This window comes from Cavia porcellus, unplaced genomic scaffold (assembly GCF_034190915.1).
Source record: "Cavia porcellus strain 051 isolate PalLab524CR breed Dunkin Hartley unplaced genomic scaffold, mCavPor4.1 scaffold_1, whole genome shotgun sequence".
Classification (NCBI taxonomy): Eukaryota; Metazoa; Chordata; class Mammalia; order Rodentia; family Caviidae; genus Cavia; species Cavia porcellus.
The window spans coordinates 111,156,464-111,182,930 of NW_026947484.1; the positions used below are offsets into that span (position 1 = coordinate 111,156,464).

General features: G+C 37.2%; 1 protein-coding gene and 1 long non-coding RNA gene across 2 annotated transcripts in view; one reads left to right on the forward strand and one right to left on the reverse strand.

The window, feature by feature from the left end:
• LOC134477030 (uncharacterized) lies at positions 1-20,252 on the forward strand. The gene is made up of 2 exons (XR_010048923.1): positions 1-5,932; positions 19,622-20,252. It is a non-coding gene; the product is annotated as an uncharacterized LOC134477030 (long non-coding RNA).
• Positions 17,287-26,467, reverse strand: part of LOC100713794 (guanylate-binding protein 6-like) — a 20,445-nt gene continuing 11,264 nt past the window's right edge. The window contains exons 5-12 of the mRNA XM_063253803.1: positions 25,760-25,869; positions 25,362-25,558; positions 23,002-23,247; positions 21,737-22,014; positions 20,825-21,037; positions 19,739-19,841; positions 19,225-19,418; positions 17,287-17,934 (exon numbers count right to left, since the gene is read on the reverse strand). Of these exons, the coding sequence (XP_063109873.1) occupies positions 17,692-17,934; positions 19,225-19,418; positions 19,739-19,841; positions 20,825-21,037; positions 21,737-22,014; positions 23,002-23,247; positions 25,362-25,558; positions 25,760-25,869 (1,584 nt within the window). The 3' untranslated portion in view covers positions 17,287-17,691. The remainder of the gene's footprint in view (positions 17,935-19,224; positions 19,419-19,738; positions 19,842-20,824; positions 21,038-21,736; positions 22,015-23,001; positions 23,248-25,361; positions 25,559-25,759; positions 25,870-26,467) is intronic.

The window sequence follows — 26,467 nt, forward strand, 5'->3', positions numbered from 1 at the left end:
GTTAGATTTATCTCTCTTTTATCTCGGTCTAACTCAAGATTTATGGATTTTGTATCTTCAAAAAACTAACTCTGTTTCATTTATTTTTGTGTCAATTTTGATTGTCTGATTTATTTCTGCCAATATTTTTACTATTGTTTGTTTCTTGTTATTGTGGTTGACATTTACTTGATAGCATCAGACTTATGCCATGCTACAGCTGTCAAGTCACTGAAGCTATGCTTGTATGACATGTTTGTACATCAAGCATTTTCTGGGGTGGAGGCCACTGCCTGCTGCACTTGTGAGATCCTGGGCACCAGGGCTACAACCTAGGATGCTGAAGTGATTTCCTAAGTAATTGGGCCAAACACTGTGCACAGTTAGGAATCAATAGCTGTTGAAAAGTACACAGTGTGGTTGTAAATATCAACGTCATGTGGCTAAGCTAAGTATTAGCACTATGGCAGATCAAGATCAGTGAAAGTAGCTACTTGCTCAACACTTTCTAGGTATGCGAGTTTACAGAACAGTGGGTTATATTTTGGTCCATGATACTGACATACACTGTCCACTGCTATCTAAGTGCTGCTCTGTGTCCAGTTTTAGCTTTCTACTGCAGCCATAACAAAGAGCCCAGAGACAATTTTGATTTAGTTGTTTTTTCTAGGGGCCCTGACTCATGCTCTATGTTGTACCAGTTTCATTTAAATTTACTTGCACACCTGGTGAGGAGGGCTGAGAGAATTTTACCTGATATGGTAAAATATTGGCCTTTTCAAGTGCTTCCACCTAGGGAACATAAAGGTGTCAAGTAGCTCTGTCTTTATTAGGCAATATGTACATGTAGACTGTTAACTAAATGGGGAATGAAACCTTGTCACTTAGCAAAGAGCTCCAAAAATATGTGCATGCTCTTATCCCCATACAGGGTACAGTAAATGCTTACATTTTATTTCATGCTTGGCCTCTCATTAAATGGGTCTTTTCCAACCACGTCATTTCCTGGAAATTCATGGACATTCTAGTCCTTTGTATTATTTTTTAATTTTTATTTTAAAGAGAAAAAAATTAAAAATAATAAGAGTTTCAAAACAGGCTTGCTGGAGATTAATAGTGTTTAACACATTGTATGTTGTTATCTTCATAGTACTTGCTTAGAGTACAAGATATATGCATGAAATATTTACCAAAAAATAGTAGCTTAAACTTTTCTTTTCAATGAGCTAAAAGAAATTGACTGTAGACCATGTGCCTTAGAAGAGACAATCTATCCCGTACTGTGAAAGCAAGCACATGGTAGGTCTGTTGGATTCCATAAGAGAGCATAGTCTTCAACAGTTTGCATAATACCACCCAAGTAATAAAGTTAAACTACTTCAGCAGGGAACAAGACTAAAGTGTGGACTTGAGCTCCAATTCCATGGTGGCAAGGTGCAGGCATCTTTGAAGCAGCCTCCAGAATCTCTACTTTCTCTTTGTCTCAAATAAAGCCCAGCTTCTCCTGCACATCTGTTTGTCAGGGAATGCTAGAAAAGGCATTGTCTAAATACAGCACAGGAAGATCAGAGCCATGAGAGGACCTGATATTTTTTCTAGTAACTAAATAATGATAAGGGACAAACCATAGACAGGAGATATCACTTTCCTACCGTATAGTTGACAGTCATTGCACAAACTCCATCTAGTTTTTTGAGAGGCCACACAGATCAATTGAAAGAACTGAAATAGGTCATAAAATCCAATCTCATATAACTCACCATCACTCATGCCTCTCTGGTCACTCGCCTTAGCATTCTGAAGTGATGTTGGCCATACCTCTAGTCATATGACTCATTGCCATTATCCCCCTCAGGGTATTCTACCTCTCTTCAAACACACTTATCGCATCCTTCTTGCCACTTTCTGAAGGAGTTCTGGAAGTTCTCTTCTGTGAGGTCCGTGAAAGTGTGATCAAGAGCTTCTATACTTCTGGACGGAGTGGTGGTCCCGGTCCGTGAGCTGGCGATTCCATCACCCGCAGCTTGTCCCTATCCTGTCTTTTGGGTTACAGGCTGCACTGGATGGAGCTGTCAGCTCATGTTCCCGCCATGCCGGGGTGGATCATCAACTTGCCAGCTTTACTAAGGTCCCTTCGCCTGGGCTCCTTTCCCGAGAAGTGGCACCCTGGCCTAAATCCCAGCCCGCCACGCTTCCTCGGGCTCCTCTGCCTGCTGTGTGCTCCCTTTAAATAGGGATCATAAATTAAGGAATCAAGGCCCTTTGAAGAAATGACTGATGCCAGAGCAGAAGCTGGGGACAACGAATTAAGACCCTTCAGACAGTCTCAACAAGAAGTCAAGGATTTCACCTAGAAAATATCAAGAAGACACAGGAACTCACATAAGGGGCTGCCCACTGAAAAAGTAAGATATATATACTATTAAAATTTAGAACAGAGACTTCTGGGAGAACATGGCAGACAGATAACAGCTACTACAGAGGCTCTCTGAAAGACTCGGCTCAGAAGTCAGGAAGGATGCGGAGTAAGGAGACATCAGCTGGTGGAGATATGCTCTGCTGACTCAGGAACGAACTGGGCTAGAGAAACCAACTTGGAATGCTGTCCTGGTGCTAAAACAGGAACAGAAAAGCCTCAGTGTGGAGGCTGGAGCCCACACCATTGGAAGCCGCGATTTGGGTTTCCCGCTGCGGCGGCTGCCTCTACATCAGCTCAGCAAGGAGAGAGACCCGCGGAAGCTCTGAGAATGGGAATCTGCGAACGGAGTCGAAAACAGGAGGGGCAGGGAGGCGTGCACTGGCTTGTGGTGAGGTGAGTGAGAGAAACTGACACTCTACCACAGTTTGACTCCAGCGGAGGTCATTCTGGGCCCGGGCAATCCTGTGGGAGCAGAGTGCGGTGGCGACTTCAGCCACACATCCCCCTCTCAGGCGGGATTGGTGAGTGGTGCCTAGCCTGCGTGACGCTGCTGGCGGACCCAGTGGGCCGGCCCAACTCAGATCCCAGAGCCTGACGGTGGCCAGGAGGGACAGGCCCCATATAGGCTGCCTGGTCTGGAACTTCCTGGTGCGCTGCGGTGGGCGGGAAAAACTAACTGGTGCAATTCAATCAGGCTGTGGCTGACAGGGAGGGAAGCTGAGACTCCTATGTAAGCTTGCATATATAAGGAACAGAAAATATGGGAAGAGGCAGCAACAAGAAAGTCTCCTCGGCCCCCAATTCTGAGAAACAGGTAATAGCAGACACTGCACCAATAGACATAAAGCGCCATATAGAGAGCCTCATAGATAGTTCAGGAATGAAGTTATCAATGACCTGAAGCTAGAAGTATGCAGAATAGTTAGAGAAATGCTAAGCACCACCCAAGAAAAAACAGATGGTGGAATGGAAGAACAGAAAAAGAGGGGATAATTGTTCGATGGAGAAAACAGAGAAAGCATAGAATACGTGAAGCAGGTTCAAAGGGACTACCAAGAAACAAAGAAGTCTATCAAAAACTGGCATAACAGCTTGAAAGAAACTAAGGACAGACTATCTGAACTGGAGGGCAGATTTGTAATATGGGAGAATGAAATGAAAAACTTCTTAAAAATAACAAAGAAACAAACAGCAATAATACAAAGACGAGAAGATGATAAGAGGATCCATAACTTAAGGATTAAGAACATAAAAGAAAAAGTAGGGATACAAACAAATGAACTACAAAAGCTACTCACAGAAATAATGCAGGAGAATTTTCCTAATTTAGCAAAAGGTAAAGATACTCAGATGTATGAGGCATACAGGACCCCAGCTACCTACAACCCAAACAGAGAAACACCCAGGCATATAATAATAAAAATTCCAGAAATTCAATACAAGAACAGAACATTAAAAGCTGTCAGAGACAAGAAACAGACCACTTAAAAGGGAACACCCATCAAACTTACAGCAGATTTCTCTGCACAAACCATCAAATCACAAAGAGCGTGGGGGGAAATAATTCAAGCTTTGAAAGATAATAATCTCCAGCCAAGATTAAGATATCCTGCACAACTGTCCCTGGAAATTGATGGAAAAACAAGGTGCTTCCAGGATAAAGAGGAACTGGGGGAATTTGCAACCACCAATTCAACTCTACAGAGAGTATTGCAGGATATTCTAAAAAAAGAAAAATACAAAGAATCCAGAAATAGTGGCAGGGAGGCCACAACGAATGGAGCAGAGAACAAAATGAAGAAGACAAACTGACAGCTACTGACAGAAAAAGAGCTCAACAGAAATGAGGCAGAGAAGATTGGATGATAGGAACAGCTTTTGGAGAAAATGACACCTTAATAGGTAATACTGATCTAGTATCATCTTGTTTTGAAGTCTCATCAAGCTTTTGTTCTTCTGTCTCCATTGGTCTAAATAGGTTGTATTGGATTTTATTATGTACAATAGTATAAGCAAAAACCTTTTAAAGACAAGGAGATTATACAGAAACCATTGTTCATTTTCTGTTAGTCGATTCTAAATACCCTGTAATGCTATCATTCTCTTAAATGCTTTTACATTGTTTTGATATATTTAATGCTACAGTACACGAAGTTGTACTCAAGGATTTCAAGGAAAGAGACAATATGGTAACTACTTCTATGTCAGGATTATCTGGTGGTGAAACACTATTCTGCTTAAATGGTTATGTTTTGATCTGCGCTGTTTTGCTGTTATGCCCTCTTTTATCTCAATCTCCACTCCATTATTTACTTTTTTATTTTTATCCTTTTAATTAAGGGAAAAATAAATAAAAATAGCAGGATATATTATAGTAACCCACTTTGACTTTCCATTATCTCGATTTAAAGCCCTGTATTACTCTCACCATCTTGTTTTTGACTGATGTTCCCCTATTCTGTTTTGCTGGATAGTATCAGGTTCAAAAGTTTAGGCAACAGCTGTGAAGATAATGAGATTCTTTAAGACACCCATTCTCATTGACTTTTATCTACTTTTGAAGACCTACAATGTCTCCAATGTTTTGGTTTTGTCGGTTTTGTTCTTTACTGTTTTGTTCAATTTTATTATAACTAATGATATAGACAATTCTATTAGAGATAGTGGGAGGCATTATGGTAACCATTGTTGATCACCTTGTATTATGTTTTTACATTATCTATTATGTCCACCCTTTTGATTTGACTGACTCTGTTCTGTTATGTCACATTTGGTTTTACTCTCTTCCAAAAATGTAATAAGAACCGTGGGAGCAATGAAACCCAAAATGTGCAATAGTCATTGTATAAAAGAGAGGAAAAGAAAGCGCTCTAAACTATATAACTGCATGTATATTTAAGTGTATAAGATAGAAAATGATATAACTGAGTTTTATTGGATCATTGAACAGAACTGTTTGCAGTATCATTGTTGGAATGTCCACTTTACAAGCTTTAATTTTGTGACTTGAACAATTATTTCTAAGATGACAATATGTAACCCATTAACTAGTGATTTCCTACTGTTTATTTTTTTTTCTGTAAATCTGTATAACTTGTACCCTTTCTCTGCTTTTTTTTTCCTTCTTAAATAAAATTTAAAAAAATTAAAAAAAAAATGAAAGTGTGATCAAGAACATGATGAAAGGGGCTGGGGACTTAGCTCAGCGGCATAATTGCCTACCTTGCAAGCAGGCAGTCATGAGTTTGATCCCTGGTACCGATAAAAAGGAAAAAGACAAAAAAACAAAACAAAAAAAAATGATGAAAAATGCTTTCTAACAGAAACAGAGGTCTAAAAACTCCACGATGTATCTTTATCCACCTTGTTCAATGTGTTTAGCACTGTGTGACTTCTGATTCTTTCATAAAGTCAACATGATCCAGAAAGGTAAATACCTTTAATTTACTCGGAATATCCTGGATGCTATGACAGCACAACTAAAGTAGTTGAAGAGGACTTCCAACACTCAACCGAAAATTGCAGGAGTAATGGGTAAGTTTGTTAGAAACAAGGTGAGTATTTGCTAGTGGTTCAATGGAATGAGTCCTTACCTTACATACCTTTTTAAAATAAATGCCTATCATGTGAAGTATGGGTAAGATAAGGTATTTTTATACAATAAAATACTACCTAGTTATAAAGAATATACTTGGCGCTTTTATAGGTAAATGGATGCAATTTGAGACCACACTCATAAGTGAAATAAATCAAACTCACATGTGTAAATATCACATTGTTTCTCTAGGGTTAAAAAACTGTAAGATTAAAAGATCCAACATGTACAATATATATCGTGAAAGTGAAAGGGAAGAAAGTGCTCAAAGAGAAAGATCAACAAGGATGGGGAAAGGAGACATGGAAGAAGGAAAAGATTATATGAACATAGGTATACATTTAGATGTGTGCATGTATATACTAGACAGATAACTGTAGTACTAATCTCTGTAAGTCCATCAAAAGAATGATTCATGCTTTCATTTTTTGATAGCTTGACCATTTTTAAAAGCCTAAACATTGTAACCTGAACAATAACTTCTAAGATAAAAATATGCAAAATACTAACTAGTGTTAATGTCCTACTATTTCTTTGAAATTCTGTATCATTTCTATCCTTTTTTTGTATTTTTTATTTTTAAAATAAAAGCATTTTAACAACATAAACATTTAGCATCCTTACTGAGCACATCTTGTAGAGTTTATCAAACATAAGAGAGGATATCATTTTTCCCTAGGGCTTCATTGCCTAGCACAGTTTTGAAGGAATCCAAGAACAATTCATAAAAAAAAAAGAAAGAAAGAAAGAAATCTTTGGGGCTAGGGATTTAGCTCAGCGGCATAAGCACCTGCCTAGCAAGTGCAAGGTCCAGAGTTCAATCCCTGGTACCGCTGGAAAAAAAAAAAAAAAAAAAAAAAAAAAAAACACTTCATATCCCTGGAGCGCAGCCACTTTTTATTTTCCTGGCTCTTCTTCATTTCCCAATTCCATTTTACATCCTTCAGTCATTTCCTTGCTTTGAGAGCTATTAAAACTTGCCAAAAAATGATTTAGCATCATTTTGAAATTCTTAGGAATGTGGTACATCTTGATATTCTCTCTTCCAATAGACCTGTCAATGAATTTTTACACACAATTTCATCTCTCTATGAAAAACTGGAGATTATAGGTGAGTAGTAACATTTTCTCTTACTTTTTCATAATATTGCAATATCCATTTAACTATAAGAGATAAGAGTATGAGCAGAAATATGTGAGAAGTGAAGTAGAGCTCAGCCACCCTTGCTTTGGGAACTCTGTGGCATAACAAGAGCAGGAGGTCAGTCTCAATGAACTGTAATTCAAGTACACATCTGAAGGCCTCTGGAGCCTGAAAGTTCCCATTCAAAATAACTCCACAAGCCAAGAGTTATTTCCAACCTGTATAACACAGAACATTAAACCAGCTAACTTCCTAGAATAAGAATATCCTCCTCCTTGGTTTCAGTTTCAATCAGAACTGTGTTTACAGGCAGCAGCATTTCAGGCAGCCTTCCATGACCCCGAGGATTGCTTTTCTGTCTGGAAAACCTTTGTACTCATTTAAAACAGGACATGTGTGAAACTGGGCAAAATTAACAGGAGCAATATCATAGTGAATGTTCTACCAAATCTCATGGTGAGTTTTCAAAAACAAGTAAATGGCCTTTGGACTTTTAAATGTCTCTGCAAATAATTTAATTGGTTTAACAAGTTTCATATAAATCTATATATAGGCCCCATGTCACAGGCAGGATTTTTTGGTCATTTCTAATGTGTTTTTCATGGAGTAGTCACAGTGATTTTAAGAAAGAAAATAGTAGTGAAAAACAAGCCATGTTGCTTTGTTTATTTTTTTTTTCTTACAGTTAGGGTAAAGCTCAGTCCCTGCACTATTTCAAGATGTCAGTATAGGAAACAATGTTTTTATTAGACCTAAAGCACAGGAAGTAAAAGCAAAAACAGACATATGAGACTTCTGTACAACAAAGAAACAACAGAAAGACAAATAATCTACACAGTGAAAAAAGGTTTTGCAAAGTTTTCATCTGTGATGGTTAAGCTTAATTGTCAACTTTATAGGTCTGAGATCCATTTAGAAAATTAGCAAAGCCTACTTCTATGTGGGTGTGGGTTTTGGTGTGGGTGTGGGTGTGTCTTGACTGTAGGTCCCCACCCCCTACTCCGTTGACACTGTTCTCCTCTGATTCAACCACCATGAAGTGAGAATAGCGGACAGTCAACTTCTGGCTTCCATTTGACGGGCTCTATCATGTGCCATGAAGGGATCCAGTTGTGAAAAGACACATTGATCCCTCTACCCAAGACACCTCAGAGAGGCCACTGCTGAAATTACTATAATGGCAGGACTCTCCACACCACTATGTATTTAGAAACCCTTATTGTTTTATCGTCATTTCTTTATTTCTTTGTCTAGCATAATTACTCTGGCTAATGTTTCCAGACCTATATTTATTAAGAGTGGTGATAGTGGACATTCTTGCCTTATTCCTGATTTCAGAGTGAAAGCTTTCAGGTTTTGACAATTTAGTATGATGTGAGGTGCTGGTTTGTCATAGCTGGCTTTTATCAAATTGAAATTGAGGCCATCTGTTTCAATTTTCTGTGGGTTTTTTTTTTTATCATGAATGTCTGTCATATTGTTCCAAATTCTTTTTCTACATATATTGAGATAGTCATATAGTTTTTGTCTTTGGCTCAGTCAACTTGGTATATTATATTTATTGATTTGCATGTGTTGAACCATCCTGCATCCCTGAGTTATGAACCCTTGGTTATGGTGTTTAATCTTCTGGTTATTTATGGCATTCTGATTGCCAGTATCTTATTGAGGGTTTCTATGCTTATGTTCACTAGGGAAATTGGCCTACATTTCTCTTTTCTGGTTGAGTCCTTTTCTAGTTTTGGTATCAAGGTAGTGCTTGCTTCCAGGAATTATTTTGAAAGTATTGCCTGCCTTTTAATTTCCTGAAGGAGTTTCAAAATTAGTGTATTAGTTCTTAGTGTGAGACCCTACATTTGACCTGATACTTGGGTTGATATAAATGTTTTGAGATAAAATTTGGTTTAATTTGTGCAAGAAGCTTTGTAAGGTTGGATTATAAATAGATTGACATCTCTTCTGAAATGACTGAAGAACTTGCCTGTGCTTATTATATAGAAATAGCTTTTGAATATTTGAGTCTAATTTAATGTATTGATACCAGTTCTATAATATGCATTCGAGGCCAACAGTGCTTGGAAACACTGGATAGTGAGAGACTGACCCAATTTTGGTGCCCCAGTATCATGCTGGGATCACTGACACACACTGTGATAACTAAATCTTGATCAGAGTCCTCGTACATTCATATCATAGATAATACCTGAATGTTCCTACACTCTGGAGAGAGAGCTTATGGTCAGCTTCTTTGATTTTCTTCAGTCATTTCTAAACCACACTCATCCAGGTTCCAGGTTGCAATAAGGAAAACATATGTGCCCTTATGCTATTTTATTGAGGCAGTGTTACAGGTCCATACTATTTTTCCCTTCTGTTATACATTATTGTAGGATATATTTTTATTTAAGTCTGAGAGACTTGGATTATGTTCAGTCCAATCAGCCTATATAGTTGTGTGGCAAACAAATAGGCAAAGAAAGCTGAAATCATAGTGCTCTCCTGTCTCATTGGATCTTTAAACAATTTGGTTTACACTGTGTTAGGTCTTTGCAAAACAAGAAATATGAAGAAAGTGAAGTGTATTCCTAACCAAGAGCAAGGGATACCATTAACATACCTTACATATCTACAGAAAATATTCCTAAAATTCATTTCAAAACAGAAGAAACTAGAATAACAAAGGTAGTTCTGAGCAATAAAGGCAAGGCAAGAAGCATCTCAAATCCTGGCTTGAAATCACAATACAAAGCTACAGTGAGAAAATCAGCATGATATTGGCAAAGATATAGACCCGAGGATCAATAGAACAGATTAGAAGTTCCAAACACAACTACCAAAACACTCAGCCACCTGATATTTGACAAAATGGCAAAACCTGTTCACTGGAAGTATATCGTCTTTAATAAGTGGTGTTGGATAAATTGTCTTTCCATATGCCAAAGACTGATATGCCTATCACCATGTACTAAAGTCAATATGGATCAAAGATCTAAATATTAGAACAGAAACACTAAGTCTGGAAAATAAAGTAGGTAGAAATCTTGTAGGCAATGATTTCATGAACAAAATGCAAACTGCATGGGAAGTACTTCAAAGAATTAACAACTATGATCTCATCTTATTAAACAGTTTTGGCACTTAAAAAGAAATCACCAACAAAATGAAAAGAAAACCCATGGAACGGGAAAGAACATTAGCCAGCAACCCCTCAGACAACTGGACCCCTCTGGTTATATCCCCTCTGGTTATATCCAGAACATATAAAGAAATGAAAAACATTGTGTTCCCCAAATTCAAAGACCCCCTCCAAAAATGGGCATTTGATATGAACACATATTTCTCAGATGAAGATACACAATGGCAAACAAATACATGAAAAAATGTTCAACAACACTGATCATTTGAGAAATGCAAATTATAACAGTGTTGAGATTCCATCTGACTTCAGAGAGAATAGCTGCCATCAAGAAACCAACTGATAACAAATGTTGGTGAGGCTGTAGGGAAAAGGAACACATCTCCATTCTTGGTGGGAGCATATGCTAGTGCAACCACTGGGGAAATCAGTATGGATAGACCTCAAAAAACTAGGATTGGAAGTTCCATTCAATCCAGCAATTCCCCTCCTGGGTATTTTTGAAGAAAAAATTGAAAAGGTCATGCCATGTTTATAGCAGTGCAATTTGTAATAGCTAAATATTGGAAACAACCAAAATGGCCATCAACCACAGAATGGATGAACAAGATGTGGTATTTTTAAATAATGGAATATTACTCAGCTATAAAAAGTGTGATTGTGATGATTTCATAGATAAGTGGAGGCAACTTGAGTCTATCATGATAAGTGAAATTAATCAGACTCACATTTGTGAATATCATATTGTCTTCCTAGTATAAAAATAGCAACAATAAATTGACAGAGTTATAAGATCCAGAATGTACAATAGATATGTTAATAATGCTGTAAAAGATATAACTGTATGTATATTTAAGTGTGCAAAATAGATAACTATACTACTAAGTTTTTGTAGTTCATTAAACAGATAGCTTCTACATTGTCCATTTTTATGCACGAGTTTGTGACTTGATCAACTATTTATATGACAACAATATATAATTTATCAACTAGTCTTTTCTTACTTTTATTCGAGTAGTCATTTCTTACCTTTTTTTTTGAATTTCTGTATTATTTCCACCCATTGTTCTGTTTTTGTTTTTTCTCTAAACAAACAAAAATGAAGTTGCTGTAGCACCTTGACTGGCCTTCTTTTTCAGGTGACAGAAGTCAATAGGCCATGGAGACCTTGTTATTGCTTGCTTGTGTAATATGTTCCCTGTTCCAGAAGCAACAGTGGCTTAAGATCTTCTATTTCTGTAAGCTCTGACAGTCACAGAACTCTGGAAGTAGAGAACACTGTTCACCCTGGATTCAGCAGTTATGGTGCCATCTGAGAATTCTGGGATCAGTGCTACTTCACCTCAAACTTATGTTCTACTCAGTCATTATCAGAATTTAAGCCTCCTTTATTCTACAAATTTTACCCCAGTTTTGCTCATTATATAGCTCTTTCTACTTCTATATCTGGTCTAAGATTCTGTTTCATTAAAGAATTCTCACTCATTTACATGGCAACTTCAAACTAAAAATGGTCTTATTATTTGTTGAACTTGTCTGTTCTGCCTATCAAAAATTTTCTCTCATTCCTCCTTTCTACTCTCCTCTCTCTATTTTTTCACCTTCACCTTTTCTCTCCTTCTCCATTTATCTCTTCTTTTCTCCTTCTAAATAAATACTGTTAAATTAAAATGGCAAGCAGAAACACCAAAACATTACCCAGGAGGGGGAGGCAGATTTTTTAACTCTGATGGGCACTGATAGGGGATCATTGTCCCTCAAAATGTCAGACAGGTCTAGGGAGAAAGGCTATTGTGGGGTTGAAAGGGGAGGTTACAAGGTAATATACTTGGCTGCTTTTGATTGGTTCTTACAATGTGCACTGCAATGACCAGCCATTTGTACAAGACAGTAGTAAAAGCAGTTGGGACAGGAACTCTTATCTGAGCAACTAACAAACTGGTGGGGATCTTTTTCTGCTATGTTTCCTCCCTTTGTTAGTTTCCCTGGAAAGCCTTTGCTGGGAATGTTACATTTGATCTTTTGAGACAACACCCAACTGGCAGCAGCAAGTAGTCCTAGAATGGACCTTCAGTAAGGTCCCCAAGACTAAAAGTTTTCCCATCTGAAGCTCATGATTGGTTCCCCTTAATATAGGGTTTTCCCTAAGTTGCTTTTAGGAAGAGATATGTTTTAACTTTACTTGGTAAAGGAGTCAGTTTGACCCTGGAGTGTGTCCAATGATGAGTGCCTTGGACTCTTGTCAAGTCTTGGTCAACTGTAGAATTAGGGAAAAGGTCTTACTGGTCATTTTCTATTCTAAACCACAGCTAGCAAGAGAGAAGGGCTGACATGAAAGCATGCACTGGGGTAAGCAGGCTGAAGGTTACATAATTCAAGGAAAATAATGTACTGAGGTGCAGCACAATCCTGCAAATGTTCTCAGCCTTGGCAGTGTGTGAACTGGCTAGTGTCTAGGGTGAATAGAGCAGGACATTGAGCGCATCATATCTTCAGAGAAGCTGTCTGGTCCACATAAATTCTCCAGCAATAGTCTTAATGGGCTCTTATAACTCTGGAATGATGAATCTAAGCTGGATTTCTGAAACTTATAGAGGTAGTTATTATGCATCTGGATTATGTATGTGCAGGGGTGTCTACAGCTATGGCTGGACCTTTAGGCAAACATTTATGAAGCTGGTTACAAGCTGCTCCCTTAAATTTTGCATTGTTTTGGGGCCTATATATTGTATAGCTCTGCTTGTTTTGAATTATCTCTAATACAAATGCAGGCTCATTTTCATTGCTACCAATCAAAAGTAGGTCATATTTAGAAGTGATTTCTTATAGAAAAACTCTACAAACTTTTGTTATCTTCTCAATGTAGATAGTGTCTTGTGTCAGCCTGAGCAGATGCAGAGAAGCATCAACTGATATTTGTAGCCCTTATAAGGCTATAGTATAGTGTTTTCAAGGTGTGTATTTCTCAAGTTTTTTCTCATCTATTAACTTAGCTTTTGAAATGTACTCTCCCATGAAAATAAGTGTAATGACTTCACTCCATGTATGCCTCTTTCTGAAATAAATATTCTCCGTCAAGTTCTTGCTCTGCTCAGGGTGGCCCTAAATCAATGATAGTTCTTCCATTTGAGAAGTGAGAAGAATCGCTGCAGTGCAGAACCATCCAATGGAGCCAGTGAAGCTGAGTCTGAGGCTGCTTTACACGTGAACCCTTCTTCTCAATCCCATCTTCTGTACTCTACCTGTGTGTTAGCCTCAGGAGAGCTCCCTAATAAGCTCAGAATCAGCTTACACATGACCATCTCAGACTCAGCTTCCTAGGGAATTCAACCAGCAATAAATTGCACCAGGAGAGGACTGAAAACTATGACACTGACACCCGATTGGAGCTCTGGAATAAAGCATGCCCAGGGTGATGGGCAATATGGCATGTATAGAGTTGGCACAATTTCTATGCATCGTTAATAGTTTCACTGCTGCTGTCAGTTGCTAGGAACTGCTCCAAACTGCCTCACTGCCTTGGCACCCATCTGCTTAGCATTTTGACAGCTCATTGTCAAGGTTCACAAGTGCTCCTTGTTTGGAAAGGACTGAGATCCATAGAGGACAGACTGTTATTTGGGGTTAATATCTGAGAGAGATCCCTTGAAAGAAAACACCTATCTTGAGTACAGATTTGTTTGTAAACTTTGACCACTAGACCACTGTGACTAAGTGTGTTTATCTGCTAGGGCTCATTGTTTAAAAAAGGTCCGTAAGTCTTGGTCACCCAGTAGAGATGTCAGTTTTGCTTCCATCATTAAAAAAAGCCTGCAAGTATTGAGGATGACACTAGTCATGATCTGACTATGATGGCCATCTTTTAAACTCTTCACCTCTGCTCCAAAGAATCAATCTTGATTGATGGGAGCTACTCTTCCCAAAGCATTCCACACAGTCTCCCTGCTGGATGGCACACAGATGGTGACTGATTAAGACAGGATACAAATGGCTGCTCCTTTGTTTAGAGGAGGGTACAGTGTAGGTGTTATTTGTTACAGATATTCCCACTTACTAAACCACTGCTGAATTTTACCTGATACAACCATCTTCAGTGAGGTTTTTAATTTTTTACCTTCTTTGCCTCCCTTTGCATGATTCTATTGAAGGCACTGCCTCAGCAAATCTCTTACTAAGGAATCTTTGGTAAGGTTGTGCCTCTAGGAAATCTGACCAAAGGCCCAAGCAGTCTTGCTTTGTGCTCAAGTATGGAGAAAATCTAGCTGAAGATTCTAAGTGTATTTAAAAGATTAAATATTCTCAATTGTGTTGAACAAGTGCACTACATTAACACAATAGCCCAAATTTGTCAAGCATGTTGTAGAGGCAGGAGGACATAGAAGAAATATGGCACAAAACACTGATGGCCAATGCTGTAAAATCATCACATGCTTATCTGTGGCTGATAATTGTAGGGTCATCATATGGTGCTTGTATGCACCATGCTTGAGAAAATGTACCCTACTCTATCTTCAAATGCAAGTATTACTTGCATTTACAGTGTGCTGACCTTGTCCCTCTCCTAAAAACAAAGGCTAAAACCCTGACTAACCTACAGTACCAGGCAGTGAGACAGTGGTATTCACCAGTCAGTGAAACAACCTTAACCTGTAAGTACCAAGTACACCTCATAGCTTGGATGACCCTATCCTGCAGCACCACTCTGTGGCCAAGACAGCTTCTCTTCTGCTTTCTCTGTATTTGTAACACTTTATGTAACCTTTTGCTTCCTACTATACCAGCCTTGACTCCCCTCATTTTCTGCTAAGAGTCTGCTTCCTTATCCTTCCACAGAGTGAATGTAAGAATATGAAGAGAGGTGGACGGTCACTAAGACTCTGCACAAGACAATATTAAAAAAAAAAAACTTCTAAATTTACTATGTGTTTGATCTTCCCATAATATGAAATATGGAAATGTGTTAGGATTATTTCTACATCTTCCAGATGGGAATTTAAAACTTTCCCTGTTTTACATTATGAGGTATTATCAATTGTCAAATTGTCATAGTTAAAATTATTCATCTTATTCTCCTTCATTATCAGTCAAGAGCTCTAGAATACTTGAAATATAGCCCCTCTTGACTCAGCTGTTTTATGTTAATCCCATTTTCTCTTTTTTAATCAGAATACCTTCTTAAAATAGTTTCATGCAATCAAAATATTTGATTGTTTTACATATACTTGCTTTCTCAGATCTTCTTATGCTTTTTGTTTCAGAATTTCTGTTTAAGAATTCCACACTTGCACCTAAGACAGTTTAGAGAAATTCCAACTTTCCCACTGTAGAGACCTTGGGTAAATATCCACAGGTCTCTTAGAAGGAGAACTTTGTTAATTATCCTGGTCCAAGATCTGTACGATTTTTAACCTTAGAAACTTATGGGTAGACAGCTGATGGGTTTCAGGTATAAAATTAGCTCAACTATGACAGTTGATGGGTCTGAGGTGTAAAATTCAAGTTTAGGGATGGGAAATATTATTGGGGCTCCCTCTCAAATTCATGGAAAGTCTCCTTGATTTCATTTGTTTTCTCCTCTTTGATTCTGAACCTGTTCCTCATCTTCAGACCTCTCCTTGAAAGGACACAGACTACCACTATGACAGTGAAGCTCATTACCATAAATGCATCTGCTAGGATTCTAAAGATTCCTGGGCAGAACCAGCCTCTGGATAACTGTGTCTACCACCTCCCATCAGGAGTTCAGTTCTGAAAAATCATGTTCTTCTCTTCTGCCCTGGCCAACACAGAGACTTACAGGGAATAAAATCTTGAAATTAGGCAAGATGTCTCTCACCAGTGCATATTCTATCTTTAAAATTTTTATTTTTTATTGCTTCACGCTTACAGTGCATAATGATTACACCTCTTGTGGGGAAGTGCACACATGTTACATATCTTAAATATTTTTTCATCCCCTTCCCTTCTCCTCCTCACCACTCACTTCATCTCTTGATTCCCTTCCAATTTGGGAAAAAAAAAAAAACTAGCTTCCTATGTTGTTAGCTTTTTTATGCACTCTTCATTTATATTTTGGATTTGTCTTATAAGAGAAACCGTATGATGTTTATGCTTGTGTGTCTGAATAATTTCACTTAAGATTATGACTTAAATGTGCATCCATTTTCCTATAAACAATACAACTTTATCCTTCTTCATGATAATGTACTGCTCCATTGTGTAAAAATATCATATATTCTTTATCCTTTCATCCATTCAATGAACATATAGGCTACTTCCAAACTTTAGCCATTATGAATTCTCCTGCTATAAACAAGTAATTGTAATCTGATGTCTTTGTCTCTTTCCGGAAGATACCTAGAAGAATAGCCGAGTCTAATCACCTGGGTATGTTCTTAATATGTTTTAATTGTGCTTTGAACAGTTTCAAATTGTAATTCAGGCCCAGGGGTTTAGCTCACTGGCATAAATGCCTGCTTGGCAAACTCAAGTTCATGATTTCAACCTCTGGCACCAAAAAAATTGCAATTCAGAGATGATAATAGAGGCTATGTTGACTTAAATTTCATAAGTCATTGGAACATTTATAACTACTTTGAAGGAATTATAGAGATTAAGAAACAAATCAATAAACAAAAGAGTATTAGGATGAAAATTTTATGATTTCTCAGACTCAAGTCCAGGCTTAAATCCCTCATTAAGCTGACTAATGTCATTTCTGCAAACAATGAGAAAATCCATCATCTTATAGCCATTTTCATCTTTATAACTGGTATTTCTAGTATTTCAGTTTAAATTCTTCTGTTTCCTAATTTTGTAATACATGTAGTCTTACAAAATTTAAAAATAGAATTTATAATAAGAGTTTCTTTTTACTACTGGTTTCTATCTGTTCTCCCCAGAAGGACATAAGCATGCTAGTTTTTCATTAAACCTTTCAAAGACGTTTTGTTTGTATTTTCACATTCATACTTACACATGGCAATGTAATAATTATCACATACACATGTATATTTATTTGTTAGTTTTTTACTTTTTATTTGAATTTTACAATATACCAAAGACAATTGTCTGTTTGGTCAAACAGACCTCCACTGTCTTTTATTATATTTGTTCCAATATAAACCAGACTTAAATTGACATTGTGAAGCACATATTATGACACTGACATTATTTCAAGTGTTTTCCATGAAAAGTAAAAGTCAGTGGGCCTCTGGTGCAGATATTTTATTGCAAGCCTTTGTTTCCAAAAAGATAACATTGTCTTTCAAGAGATGCATGCATTTGTTCTGTGTAATGTTGACCAGACAGTGATATTCTCTAATATGCACTATTTGTTTTAAAATTTTATTGAGTGCAAATGAAAACCATGTGCACTAAAAATAAAACAAAGCAAATACTAAAAATCTCTCATTTCCTTAAATGTAGAGCAAGCTCATGTAACGAAAGATGGCAAAGATGCTAAATGCAGTTGTGCCAAGTGCTACACCAGAAATAAACAATCCTAAAAACATCCCAAGACAAAAGCTAGTCAAAATTCCTTTAATGAAAGCTTCATTATGTTTTTTCATTGCTTCAATCTTTTTCTGTGAATTCTTTGCCTCTTCATTTGCTGCCTCAGATTTCTCCCAAAGTCCTTCTTCAAAGTAATCCCTGTGCAACTAAAAGAAATGGATAAGAATAGAGAAATAAATAAAATTTTTACAATATTTCTACTTTAAGAGTTATACTTCAAAAAGTTATCAAACTGTATTTATATTACCTCTAAATGTTTTTACAATTACAGGAATTAATTTAACCTAGCAACAAAAAAATATTATTGGAATTGGACAAGATTTGGGGAGGAGGAAGCACAGTATTTTCTTATTATTATTTACGCACCATTGATTTCTGCTATGTGGAGGTATGGGAACCAATTCTTTATGTACTTGCCAACCCCCTCCCAATCCCTTTGTTGTGGTCACAAGAGTTTCCATTTCCCTTGGGCATTATGATCACCATATGATGGTGATAATTGGAATTTTTCTGTTCGTCTAAAGTCTGTTCTACAACTTCCAGATGCATAAGATCAGAATTGATTTGGTGCCATATGCTACCGTGTCCGGCTGTCCACAGGTGTTGTTATGGCTGGTATCTAATATATCTTCCAAAACACTCATGTATATGGAAGGTGACTGGATCATCAGAGTGCTGCTCTCACCAGGGCATTTATTCATTGATGATTTCAGTAGTTGGATGTGCTTTAGTCTGTGGGGCATGGTTGGAGGTGGGTCACTGGGGGTAACCGGGATGGGAGTGTTCTTGTCTCCAATTCGTCCACTCTCTGTCTGATTCCTGACTAATATTGTCTGCGCGCTCTTTCCTCAGCAAAGCCCTTGTGCCATGCTGTGTCTTGGAGCCTGTCTACAATGGAATGTTGGAGATTTTGTCCCTCCTTCAGGAAACTGTAGGACACCTATAGACAACTATAGTGGGTTTATAAGTTAGCACTTCCTTGTGCTCTGAAGTGCGGAAAATCCTGATAGTTTTATGTCAGCATAGATCTACTTCAGGGTCTTTGGTGACAGTAGGACTTCTGATAATATGGGTTTGTTAATGCAAAGCAGTTGCTACTGACATCAACAAAAAGTGGTAAAAATTTCTTTTTAATCAGGTCCTGGTTAATCAAGCCCTTGTGAGATTATTTTATGAACTGCCAAATTACAAACACTTTTTTGTATTCTCCAAGAAAATACAGGAGTCAAACTTTCAGAAAACCTGAGTTTTCAGAGTCTGTATATGAAGCAAAATTCAATACAGGTACCTTTAGAAAAGTTAACCACAGGATTCCTGTGTTGGTGAATCTGCAGCACCAAGTTGTTGTGGTGCCTCTTCCATGATCTGGCCATGACCTTCACCATCCTAATAAAGCACCAAAGACACTGCAAGCTACTGACAAGGGGATCACTCACCTTCAGTTGATGATCCAATATTTTTTCCTCATCTTTCAGACTGTTTTCGTACTCTTGTTTCAGTTTCTTTTCTAGTTGTTCCAGATGTTCTCTGAAAGTCTTCTCCTGAGCTGCTATCTTCTGCTCTTGTTCCTGTACTTTCTGTCTTAAAAGTTCCTGTTCCTTCTCAGCTGCCTTCCTTTTGGCCATCTCAGCTGCCTCAGGAAAGTTACAGAGAGGGAAAAAAGAAAGAATTGAAAATTTCTTTCTTCCTGAGCTCAGAGATGAAATCAAATCTGCAAGGTAATCACAGAATTCATGGAAGTCCACGCCACCCACAGTATAGAAGGTGATGGGGAAGGCCCTGTTCATCTAGATAAAAACCCAAAACTCCCCCATGTTCTTTTCACTTTCACAGGATTGTGCATTTCACATAAGAAGGATGCTAGCAGTATGGGGAAGAACTTCTCGTTGGATCACTCAGCATCATCGCAGGACTCCGCTCACCCCTGGGAGTTCAGTCTCATCCTCATACCTTCTATAGTCTTTTTATCAGCAGTGAGAGCTTTATCTGACTGCAGGATGCATTTCCCTATTGCTGCCTGTGACTCCAGGAACCTCTTAAAGACTTCCTCTGCCTGTGGGTTTAAGAATTAAAATGCTTACAATTTGAGAATATTTCTGCAAAACAAATACATGCATTCATTTTGCTTCATGATTAAATATTATAGTGGCTCTCTACAAAGGGGTCAACTTCTTCAGTGTAACCAGAGGCTTGCCACCTCTTCTGATTTCCATCTCCCTTCCTCCAGTCTTTTTTGGACTCTTTCCTACTACCTGCTCTAGGGTTTAGTCAGTCAGGATCATGTGCCTGTGTCAAAACCATAATGTCTGATGCTTTTGTGTATTTCTCTTCAAACAAGACATGCTGACTCTGTACTGTGTTGTCCAGATTTTATTGGCTTTATCTCTACGAAAGTTATTTAATCTGTAGGGGCTTCTCAGCACATTAGTGTAAAATATGCACAATAAATGTAAAACTTAAAGCTATTTGGAGAATATAATTTAAAAGTCAGAAAAAAAGACATAACTAAATTTATTACCAATATCAGTGTAATACATTTACAGTTATAAAGTTTATCACTACCACATGTATCTCTCATTTTTGCAGTTCATAGTGAACAGAATATGCCTGTCTCTATTTAGCTGGTTCTGTTTCTCTTATTTTCTTCATGCTAGAGAGCAAAACCTCTAACTGAACAATATAAATCTCTTGCACTAAGAACTCTAATCACATTGTAAGGCATCTTTTTTGAATAATGAAATGAATAATTTTTGCTTTTTCCATCTTGGAGTCCTGAACTACTTAGTGCTTTAGAAATCAACACTTTTATTCTCAGGGACATACAGTAAATACAAAAAACTAAAATGAAAACTGGCTTTCTGGGAGTAGCCCACTGCTCTATCACATTCCTAGCATGCTAAGAGCCTATTTTGGATCCACTGGGTGAGGAGGGTAAACATTTCATGCTCCTTTTCCGTTTTCTTATTTTCTCACACCTTGTTTTAGAGCATTCTTGATATTACTCTCTGGACTTTCCCAGGCTACCCTACTCCTCACCTTGACTCCTTTCCTAGGCACTTGCCTATAGTCCTCTTCAACTTTTTTCCTTGCTTCCATGTATAGTTGGTACCCTCCAGGAACAAAAAATGTTCCTGTTGAAATGTTTTCCATTAATGCTTTTGAAAGTAGATTTAGTTTATCCTGGCAGTACTGGTCAGATTCCTTTTCATTCTTCAGTAAGAAATCATCCTTCTTCTTCTCGATAATTTTCTGCAAGAGAAATGTACACAGATAGCACTAGAAAAATGTCTCAGAGAGGAAATATTATCCCAGAGAACCTGACAAAAAACTCAACCTGTTTTTATTACAGAATTATTCTAGTTTAGTAAGATGTGTGATGAAGGAGAAATCATACAATTCAACTTATTCAAAACACTGAGAGCTTTCTGCTATGTAATGGAAAACTCAGAAACTTTTGGGACCTCATGATCCTTATCTGTGAAATAAAGGGACTCATTCCACAAGGTCTGGTGGTTTCTTAGAGCTGTGTGTCCTCTGGTTGTCAATGAGCCATGCTCTGGAAGGACGATCTTGTAAGAGAAACTTAAGTTTTCAACAAAGAGCAGGGGCACATTGAAAAACCAAACATATGAGAGATGATCAAGGAGTGCTCTAGGCAGGCTTGCAGTTCTCAGAAATATTTATCAGAATCCACTGGAAGTAATAAAGAGGACATTTATTTGGATTATGTTTCAATTACCTAGAGAAATACTGCATAGTGGGCCTGAGATTTTTTGTTTTTATTTTTTAGTTTTTTTAGTATTGGCATGGAGTGTGAGAGACTCGATTGTCAGTGACAATCCAAAATATTTACCTTGGAATGTGAAACAAAAATGAGTTCAATAAAGTCACTTCTAGGCTGTACTTATCAGGATGAGATCAGCAAAAGCACTGAATAAGATACAGTACCACTAGCTCCTCCTGGAACTTCCCTTCATCCTTGAAAGAGCACTCCATGAAGACTTCGATGGCCTCCTTCTCGCAGGCCGCGTGCTCCTCCAGCAGCTCCTGGAGCGAGTCTGTGGGAAGCTGCAGGCGCTGGGCCATCTGCTCGCTGTAGTGGTCAGCTGCCTTCTGCACAGCTGCTGTGTTCTCACGCTGGGCCAGAGTGGTCACTGCGTTCTCCAAGCAAGGCACTGCCCCACTGTTGATGGCCTTCACGTAGGTCTCCACCAGAGCCCCCAGCCCTCAATGATCCAGAAATTGTAGGGGATAAATAGGAAACTTCTAATTCACTGGGTTCTAAGATTATTAGACTAACCTTTAAAATCAGTATGCTTCCATCTTTGTTTCTCTCTCCTATGTACAATTTTCTCCTATTTTCATCCTCATTCTTTTCTGAATCCCTCATTTCTGTTGTGCCCCAAGTCAGGGATCTTAAAAAATATTTAATATTTAACTCTATGTAATATATTACAGTGTACATAGAAAAAAATTTCAAAATTTAAATTTCATAGAAAGAGGACAAAAGGAAAAAATGGAAGCAACGCTTTTGTAAATAAAAAGAGGAAAAGGTGTTGAAAGGAGGGTATAAGGAATAGGGGGAAAAAAGAATCAAGATATATCATATACAGGTACAAATTGCCTGTAATAAACGTTAGGATTATGTATACCTGAAATGTACAAGTCAACTTATTTCACAAAATAAAGAGATCCCACAAACATAAGCCACCTGCCTCCCCAAAGGGAAAAAAAATAAAATAAGAAGGAAAAATAGATTATAGAAGTGACCAGTGAGCTAAGTTACCTCAGTGTATATTTGCCCCTAATTCTGAATCTGCCAATAGATCTTCAGGCAGTTAGAGGGTAATATTTAGGCTGCTTTAAACATTTAGAAGTGTTTCTGGTTCTCAATGCACAGAAGAATTCATATGTAGGGCTTTCTCTGAACAAATAGTCTTGTATCTGTTTTCATACACAGTAATTTCATTACCAATGGAATATTTTTTTCAAATGTAGAAACTACATGTACTTGTGAAAAAGCATATAACTTTGAAGAGAAAAGAACCTATAAATCTCAACAAATGAGATCATTATAAATTATAAGCACTTCTTTATGGAGTATTAATATATGTATACCATGGTAATAATAATTAAATAAAAATAATTTATGCTCATTTTATAATCTATACAACATATATTAGTGCAACCAAAGATATGTAGATAAGACTCACGATTCCCAGTAACCACAATTCCTTCTTTGAGGGTCTTGACTTTTGCATTAGTGAAGACATAAGAACAGAAATCATGTGTTTGTTTTTGGAATTGAGGATCAAGTTGGTCTTCTGAGAGATTCTCTAGTTTGAGTAGGTCATCTCTGTTATTCGTTGGCCGATCAAAGACAAAACACTTCCGCTCTGGAAAGAAATTCCTTATGCACTCCCTGGCAAGATTGGATTTTTGTGCTTTGGGATTGTTACCTAAAGAATGGGAAAAGAATAAAACAGGATAGTCTTGAGATGTAAAGATAAAAGGTTCTTTTTTTCATCAAAATTTCATTAGAAATGAGTACATGGAATACATTTAATGTAAATATTTAACATTTTGCCCATCAAAATTGTATCAATATTATAATGGGAAAGATTTTTGAGGTATATATATATATATATATATATATATATATATATAACTTCGATGAAAAAGAAAATTTGACTGATATTCCCAGACCAGAATATGGCACCAATTATAGAATAATTCACTTGATGTTTACTGACTGAATAAAAGATCAAATGTAAATTTCTAGTCAACTCAATTGTTTCTTGAAATTAAATAGCAGAATCAAAATGAAGAGAGATTTATAGGATACAATGGAATAATACTTCAAATAAAAGCATTAGAATAATAAGAATGCTCTCATGATTTAAAAAATCCATTTTGATGCTAAACATATTTTATTTAATATTCCAAATATGTAGAAATAGGCAATAAAGCTGTAGTTTTCAGGAGTAAAGGGAAAATTAAGAGGTGTAGAAGACACAATGTAGTAGATCTATAGGGTGTACAAGTCTAGAGACTTATTATACAAATGAGGCTAGAGTTAACAAAACAATTGTAAAGCTTTTACTGAAATGGGTCAATTTTACCACAAATAACACCTACGCAAAATGGTAAATGTGTTGTTTGCTACATGATAAAAAGCACTGTCCTGTCTGCATGTATCCAATATCTTCATGCCTGAAATATACACTATAAAGTTTACTTTCTAATATTTCACACAATGTTGAATTTTAAAACAATCACAGCCGGTCTAAAAAGTCTGTGTGATAAAGGATTATGTTTGATTGAACAGCTTTTTCTCTTTCTGTTTGTCACTATTTCAATCGATGTTTTGAGAAAACAGCAGTAGAAAAATGAAAGCAAGAATGAGTAAATCAGGCCAGCTGGAGATGAACCAGGAGGCCGCAAGCCCTCCTTTGAGTGCCAACCAGCACCTGGCAGGAGAGAAGAGCCATCCTTCTTCCCAAGCTTAAGCAAGCAGCTGATTTGAAGGAATACGAACTGAGATGCCAGCTACTAAAATGAAAAATAACAACTTAACACTTGAATCATCTGGTTGACTTTGTAGTAGTCTGGGCAATTATTTATAGAATAACAATATGCAATATGATGACTACTGTGGAATTCCTACTGTCCTGTTTGTGAAATCCAATATTGTTTTTATTGTTTTTTTTGTTTCATATTATTGTTTTATTTTATTCCCTTTAAGATAAGAAAATGAGTATGTTGCAAATGATTATTTTTCACAAAATATTTGGATAAACACCTTGTAAATAATTTACAAGTAATCTGTCAGATGCTAATATCAAATTTGAAATAATAGCATGAATAAATATATTGGAGTTAATTGAAATGCGTGTTATTAATGTAAAGTAAAATGAATGTATGGTAGCAAAAATGTAACAGGCAAGAAAGGAAATGCAAATACTTTCTTTGGTTTACCTAGAACATACAGTTATTTCTGTATGGTCACTTTTAGGAAGTTTCATATCACTATTAGGAAGTTTTATTCATTCTTCAAAAGCATAAGGTAGCTTGAGGATTTAGCTTAGCGGCCTAAACACCTGCCTGGCAAGCACTAGGTCATGAGTTCAATGCCTGGTACCAAAACAAACAACCCCCCCAAACCCCATACTGTCTCATTGTGTGAAACAAACACACATAAGAGAGAACTGACTGCACTGCAGTGTCAAGTTTAACAGCTCTGCCACCAATTGCTCTAAATGGAGGAAGCAGACATCGTAACTGGCTATGCAAGGGACTAATTTTAGAAACTTATAGCATTCATTGGAATCTGGATGCTAAAGTATGAATTCTGTAAATAATCACTTACTTTTGAATAATTTCACTGTATTTCATGGTCTATCAAATTTAAGTGAACTGAAATGTCAGTTTTTTAGAGTATCCACCCGATACACTGGTCCCCATTTCTAAAGGCTTCCAGCCAGTTCCAAGTACAAGTGGAGCCTTAGAAATCACAGAGAATGCCAGCACATCCAACCTCCAGAAACTCCCTGACCGGACTTCGCTCTGGTACCTTTAATCAGCTTCAAAGCATTCTGCAGGTACTGATCCTCTGTGATGGGCTGACCTTCCAACTTCAGCTCCAGCATGAAATCCCGTACAGTCCAGATGAAGCTGGGGAAGAAACTCACAAACTCTGTGGAATCTTTTACTCCATCAGAATTTGAGGAGGACTTTGCCCTGATTAGTTTTGTGAGCTCTGTCACATAACTAGACTTGGTTAAAGAAAAGAATATTCCCACTAATCATTCCTAGGCTTTCCTTATTAAAAAGTAGAATTAGCTTCTCTTTTACCCTAGGTCACTTATGATCCACCAAACTCAAATAAGCCACAGAGAAGAAAAAAATAATTCAATATTATTTCCCAAAAATCTCCAGTGTTATCTGGTGGCTGAGGTCCAGGAAGGATACTACAGCTGCTCCAGGGCCTGGTGGTTGATGGTGCCCATGCTGTTGTAGACAAAGGTGCTGCTCAGAAGCACAGCCAAGGCGAAGATCCAGGAGTCATTCACAGAGTCGCCCTAGAGAGCACAGGTGTTTAGGAGTCTACTCTTCAGAATTTCATTCAGACATTTATTGTATCAGTCTTTCATTTGCAATTTCAGTGCAAAAAAAACCCCCAAAACCCAGACACTAATGCAAACAACAGCTCTGGTCATTATAATAATTTGATATTAAAAGAAGATTATAATGTTTACAAAATTCTACTCTTCACAAATTAGAGAAAATACGTGAACATATATAAATTCAAGTATTGTGCCAAGTTTTATGTGTGTAATCAGTGATGGAAGTAGCATGTCTTCATTCTGCACATATTTACTGGTTGAAAATCATATACAAGAAAAATACATATTTTGGAGATGTTGGGTAACAAGTACAAATTAGTTATATAAAGGAAAATATATTTTGTTTTTATTGTTTTTAAAAATTAACTTTAAAGAAAAAAAAGAAAAAAACTTACAAGGAGAAACAAAGGGAAATGCCTGTTTATACTAGAGTGAAAATGTTTTGTATTTGTTTTGATATGACACCAAAAAGAGCAGGTGACAAAAAAAAAACCATTGGACAAATGGGACAACATTCAGCTAAAATGGCTTCTGCCAGGAAAGAACTCATTCA